The sequence below is a fragment of the Dipodomys ordii genome, unplaced genomic scaffold (assembly GCF_000151885.1).
Source record: "Dipodomys ordii isolate 6190 unplaced genomic scaffold, Dord_2.0 Scaffold165, whole genome shotgun sequence".
NCBI classification, from domain to species: domain Eukaryota; kingdom Metazoa; phylum Chordata; class Mammalia; order Rodentia; family Heteromyidae; genus Dipodomys; species Dipodomys ordii.
The window spans coordinates 352004-358168 of record NW_012267381.1 but is presented as its reverse complement, the minus strand read 5'-3'; the positions used below and the strand labels follow the sequence as shown (position 1 = coordinate 358168).

Sequence of the window (6165 nt, the reverse complement as noted above, 5' to 3'; positions counted from 1 at the left end):
CGGCTGCGGCGAGGACAGCGCAGGGTCATTTATGATCAGGGTACTCCCCGTCGTGGGCTGGAGCCTTTGGATTTCTTAAAACGAGTGGCTCCGCTTCAGATCCAGCTTGTTCTGGCAGCAGACAAGATAAGCTGACCTTGGGCACCCCTGGTTGGTTGGTTGGTTGGTTTTTGCAGCTTGCAGCCTAGGGTCGGGGCCGATGGCATCTTGGGCTGCCGCCAGCCTGAGCAGAGCAGCCGCCCGACTCTTCTGGGTGCCAGGTCCGGGAGTCCGCGCGGTTCCCCCGGGCACTTCCTCGCCTGAGCCCCGATGCTTCGGCCCAGCCCCAAGCAGGACGCTGCACGTCTCCATGGCTGTCCTCGCCGGCCACAATAAATGGTCCAAAGTCCGGCACATCAAGGGTCCCAAGGACATGGAAAGGAGCCGAATCTTCTCTAAACTCTGTCTCAGTATCCGCCTGGCTGTTAAAGGTGAGAGCCTGATGGTCATTTGATGCTGACTGCAGATGTCCACTCTTTGTCTAGGGCCTCGGTGGCCTCTTTGAGCTGCGTTTGACGTTCTTTCAGTCCTGGTTCGTGATTTTTTTTTTTTTTTTGTCCTTCTTCAAATGCCATCATTGCTTCATACACTGTCAAAGCACCTAGCCAAGTGCCGGTGGTCCACGCCTGTAATCCTAGCCACTCAGTCTGAGAATCAAGTTTTAAATCCAAGCCCTGTCAAGAAAGTCCGTGAGACTCTTATCTCCAATTAACCAACAAAAAAACAGAAGTGGAGCTGTGACTCAAGTGTCAGAGTGTTTGTCTTGAGCAAAAGAGCTAAGGGATAGCACCCAGGTCCTGAGTTCAAACCCCAGAACAGACACACACTCACCACTAGATAAAGTGTTCTAATAAAGAGTAACATAAGCTGAGTGTTGTAACTCCAGCCTGTAATTCTACTTTGTGTGTGTATGTGTATGCTAATACTGGGGCTTAGACTCAGGAACTTGCATTCTTGCTTAGTTTTTTCCACCAAAAGTTAGTGCTTACCACTTAAACTACCTCCATTTCCAACCTTTTGGTGGTTAATTGGAGATTAAGTCTTAAGAACTTTTACGCCTGAGCTGGCTTTGAAGTGAGATTCTCAGATCTCAGTCTCCCTAGTAGCTAGGATTATAGGCATGAGCCACCAGCTCCTGGCATTCTAGTTATTTAGGAGGTGGAGATTCGGAGATTGTTGTTCTAGGGCAGCCCAGGCAAAAAGCAGTTCGAGAGACTCTTCCATTTCAACCAATGGCTTGGTTATCTCAGCTGTAGGGAAAGCACAATGGTTGAATGCAGTGCTGCTACATGCCTGTCATCCCTGAAACATGGAAAAGCACAAGTAAGAGGATCATTGCCTGAATATAAAGCTAGACCCTAAAAAAACCCCACTGTTTTCTGTAATGCACATGTTAAATAAAGGTTATTTTTTTTAATGCAAAAGGAGCTGTAGGTGTGTCTCAAATGATAGAACATCTGCCTAGGAAGCATGAGGCCCTGAATTCAATCAATCAATAAACAAAATGAAGGATCATTTGCTTTATATGTGTGATTTGGGGTACTGGCAGTTCTTAGTTTCTTTCACCCTATAATGAGACATCTTTGCTTACTTTTTTCTCTTTGTCTCAGATGGAGGCCCTAACCCTGAGCTCAACAGCCACCTGGCCAACGTCTTAGAGGTGTGTCGCAGCAAGCAAATGCCTAAGTCAACAATTGAGGCAGCACTGAAAATGGAGGTGTGTCTTCAGTTTGACACTCTTGTTATTGCTCATAGTACCCATGGGGTCCAAGCTTGAAAGGCTACCATGCCACAGCTCCACTTCTGGTTTTCTGGGGTTTAATTGGAGATAAGAGTCTCACAGACTTTCCTGCTCAGGCTGGCTTTGAACTGTGATTCTCAGATCTTAGCCTCCTGAGTAGCCAACAGGCATGAGCCACCAGTGTTATACACTCTAAACTCACCATATACTCCTTATACACTCTAAACTGACAGAAGAACAGAAATGTGGTTGAAACCTTCAACCCAGAGACTCCTGGAGGTTCTTTGTCCTTGGCCATTGGTTAGAGGAGCACAATTGGGAAGAGGGTAGGTAGGATAGTATGTAGAACCATATACCAGGAGATGGCCTAGAAAGAACAGGCACAGTGTGAGGAAAAGCCTGATGTTAGGCTTTTCAGATGCTTGTGTCTAAGAAGAGCCGGTAGGAAGCAGGGTTGGAGGTTACAGCGCTGGTGGGAAGAACGAGGTTGGTGAGCTCCAGGGAGGTGATACCTTTTCCTCTAGGAGAAATAAGAGAATCTGAAAAGGTTAATAATCTTTTTTGTTTGTTTTGTTTTTGTTGTTGTTTTGAGATAGGTCTTTCTTTATAGCCTAGCCTGGCCACAAACATGCTATCTTTCTGCCTTAGTCTCCTGAGTGTTGGGCTTACTGTTGTGTGCCACCATGCCCAGCAAGGATCAAATTTGCTTGCTTTTGTGTGTGTGTGTGTGTGTGTTAGAGTCTTAACTATTTAACCCAGCTGGCCTCAGACACTATGTAGGCCAGGCTAATTTTGAACTCAAACAAACATGAGATTTGGCTGGGGAAAGGGAGCAGAGCTAGAGATAGCTAATTGTTCATGGGTCAGGGAAACAGAGTCCCTTCCAAAATGGTGGTGTACTCACAGTTACCTCAAAAGTTGTTCTCATTGACCTCCTCTCAGAGGATGGGTAAATAAAGACTTGAAAGCCCAAGCTGCAGCCTTAAGAGCCCATCTCATGGGGTCAACTTTTTGGTGCTGGTGGTTTGGGGTTGGCCTGTGAGAAGCCATTGGAAAACAGAAAGATGTGTTCATGTTGTTTGTTGCAGAAAACAAAGGGCATTTATTTGCTGTATGGGTGTCGAGGCCCTGGTGGCTCTTCTCTGCTCATTGAGGCATTGTCAAACAGTAGCTCCAGGTGCCAATCGGACATAAGACATATCCTGAACAAGAATGGGTAGGTGTGTGTCTGGGGTTGGGGAAAGGTATGGGGGGTGGGATGGTGACAGAGGTACAGAACCTTTAAGTTCCAGTCCCATACAAGGCAAGTACTAGTGATCCATGGTGGTATTTCAGGTTCGAAGCACACTTTCTCCAAGCACGATCCTCCAATCAGATAATGTATTTCCCCTCAATGTGTTCTGTGCTAGGTAGGATTCCAAATATGTATTTAATGGGCATAGATGGGCTCTTTTATCTCATGATCACATCTAATTTTGTGGAAAGCCCAGGTTTTAAAATGTGCCACAAGGACATAAAATGATGAGGCAAGTCTTTGCTTCCTTTAATAAGGGCAGAAAATAGAAGATGGTGATGTTTTTGGACAGTTTCTTTCCCCAGCTTGAGCTGCATGTTTCTCTTTTAAGAAGGCTGCTCCTGTTAGGTGCTTTTGGCTCACACCTGTAATCCTAGCTACTCAGGAGGCTGAGATCTGAGGATCAAAATTCAAAGCCAGCCTGAGAAGTGATATCCATGAAACTGTTATCTCAAATTAACCAGCAAAAAGCTAGAAATGGAGGTATGGCTTAAGTAGCAAGGTGCCAGCCTTGAGAGAAGAAGCTCAGTGCAAGGTCTTGAGTTGAAGCCCCAGTACTGGCACAAAAACAAGAAGAAGGAGAAGGAGAAGAAGAGGAGGAGGAGGAAGAAGAAGAGGAGGAGGAAAGAGAAAGAGAGAGAGCAAGAGAGAGAGAGAGAGAGCTGTGAGCTGTTCTCTGTATGTCAGTGTACTCTTCATAGGCAGAGTGGGGAAGAGATCAAGTTAGAATTCTGTGCTTTGTGGAGGCTGAGCATTCGAAGGCATTCACATACACCAGTGCATTTCTTTTCCTCTCAGGGGAATGATGGCTGAAGGAGCACGTCACTTCTTTGACCGAAAGGGAGTGGTCATGGTTGGAGTGGAGGACAAAGAGAAGAAAGTTGTAAACTTAGAGAGAGCTCTGGAGCTGGCAATCGAAGCAGGAGCTGAGGATGTCAAGGAAGCTGAAGATGAAGAGGAAAATAACCTTTTTCAAGTGGGTACACAGACTTTGTGCGTGGTGGGCTTCCAAGAGGCCCCTTATAGATACTTTAAAGTATGCTTCTCTTGCCTTCTTCTTTCCAGCCCCTCAGAATACTGGTGAGGCAAAGAGCATAGTGAGAAGGATCCAGAATATCAAAAACTAGGAGCTTCACCTGAAATCTTAGCTACTCAGGAAGCTGAGATCTGAGGATTGATGTTTGAAACCAACCTGGGCAGACAAGTCTGAGAGACTCTCATCTCCAGTTAACCAGCAAAAAACTGGAACTAGAGGCATGGCTCAATCAGTAGAGTACCAGCTGTGACCAAAAAAGCAGAGTGAGAGTGTGAGGTCCTGAGTTCAAGTACCATTACAAGTTAGAGAAGTAGGGGTTGGGGGGACAGGGACAAAGACAGAGACAGACAGAGAGGAAGGAAGAAAGAAAAGGAAGGAAGGAAGGAAGGAAAAAGAAAGGAATAGAAAAGAATAGAAAGACAAGAAAACTGAGCTTAAACTTAGTGATACATTATAGTGCAAGAGTTCTAGTCAGGACTTAGCAAAGTTATATGGTTTTGTCCTATTACCTCCTGGCCCCTTACCTCCTAACTTTGCTTTATCCCCAGTTTATTTGTGATACCTCTTCATTGCACCAAGTGAGGAAGAAGCTTGACTCCTTTGGCTTGTGTTCTGTGTCCTGTTCACTGGAGTTCATTGCCCACTCAAAGGTGCAGCTGGCTGATCCTGACCTAGAGCAGGCTGCTCGCCTTATCCAAGCTCTTGGAAAACATGAGGATGTGATTCAAGTATATGACAACATTGAGTAATGGGGCCATGCAGATCCCCAGGCTTCTTCCTACGCAAGTGGCAGTGCACCCTGGAACCCAAGCTTCTGCAGTGATCTCTGAGACAGATGCAGGTGGGAGGCCTACCAATTTGGAGGCCTGTGTTGATGGCTTGTGGCCTTAAGACCAAGGAACTACCACACCACTATAGGGCTGCTTAGTCAGTTCTGCTGGACTCTCAGAGCCCTCTAGAATGCAAACTGGGACCAGGCAGCTATAAGACTCTCATCTCAGGTAGTTCACCCCTGTGGAGAACTGCCCCATCTGTGTACAGGAAGTGCTTTAAAATTGATCTTGGCTATTTCATTGCTGTTGTATGGCTCTTGAGTTGTCCTGAAGTTGGGTCCAGCTGTTAGTACCTCTGGATTGGTTTTCAATTTAGTTCCACATGCTTAGATCTCTACTCCAGTTCCAGGATTGTAGTTGACTTATTTCTTTTTGGTTGGCCATAGAAATGTGGCCCTGTCCGGACTACTCTGTTGTCTAATGTTCATTTATGGCCTAACCTTGTCATTCAGTCATGTAGTTTTCTCAGACACCTAGAACATACCATGAACCATAGTTCCCTAAAGCACAAGGCTGTTCAACTGGTGCCCTGAATTAGATCCTGCTCTAAGACATAGGACTGCAGAGGGAAGTTGCAGTGAATTAGCTTTATTCTCTTTGTGTGGCCTCTGTGCCCTTTTTCACCAGAGAGCTTAAGGCCGTAGCTCTATAGGAAATCAGGTACCAATGATGGCCCGTGCTTTGCCTGAGCCCTTCTGTGACCTGGGATTGATTAGACGGGACCTGTCAGCTAGGTTTGAAAGCTGAGGTTCTCACAAGACCCATCTGTAGCCCCTTTTTATCACTTCTGCCAAATGATGGGGCTCTGGGAACTAGAGAGAAAATGAGGACAGAGAGGAAGAAGTAGGGTTGAGTCAGAAGCCTACCCCTTGGTACTTTCTGCTCCTAAGAAAGTCCAGGAACCTCAACCACTTGTCAAAGACCTTGGGCCTGGAGTGACGTTTGTATCCCTGTCATCCACCTACTCATAAATTGGTTAAGTCAGTTCTGAGCTCAAGATTAAGTTTTCTATATTGCTTCAGGTAAATCAGAATGACAAAAGCTTCTAGGAAACTCAGATGAGTAATTCTACAATGACTTCAGTGGCTGAAAGGAAGAGCTGGGGGGAAATGATTAAAGTGGATCAGTAAAATGAACCAAGATGATGGCAAAGTGTATGCCTTCATATTTCATATCATAATCTACCTGAGATTTATTAATTTTGTATGAAGTGCCATCTAAA

At 45.7% G+C, this 6165-nt stretch overlaps 1 protein-coding gene across 1 annotated transcript; it reads left to right on the top strand.

Moving 5' to 3' along the window:
• LOC105998525 (translational activator of cytochrome c oxidase 1) lies at positions 1-6159 on the top strand. Its single transcript, XM_013033253.1, has 5 exons — positions 1-470; positions 1650-1756; positions 2869-2996; positions 3873-4050; positions 4659-6159. Exons 1-5 carry the CDS (start codon positions 200-202, stop codon positions 4857-4859), a joined length of 885 nt encoding a protein of 294 aa, XP_012888707.1. The 5' UTR covers positions 1-199; the 3' UTR covers positions 4860-6159.
• Positions 6160-6165: the final 6 nt, after the last annotated feature.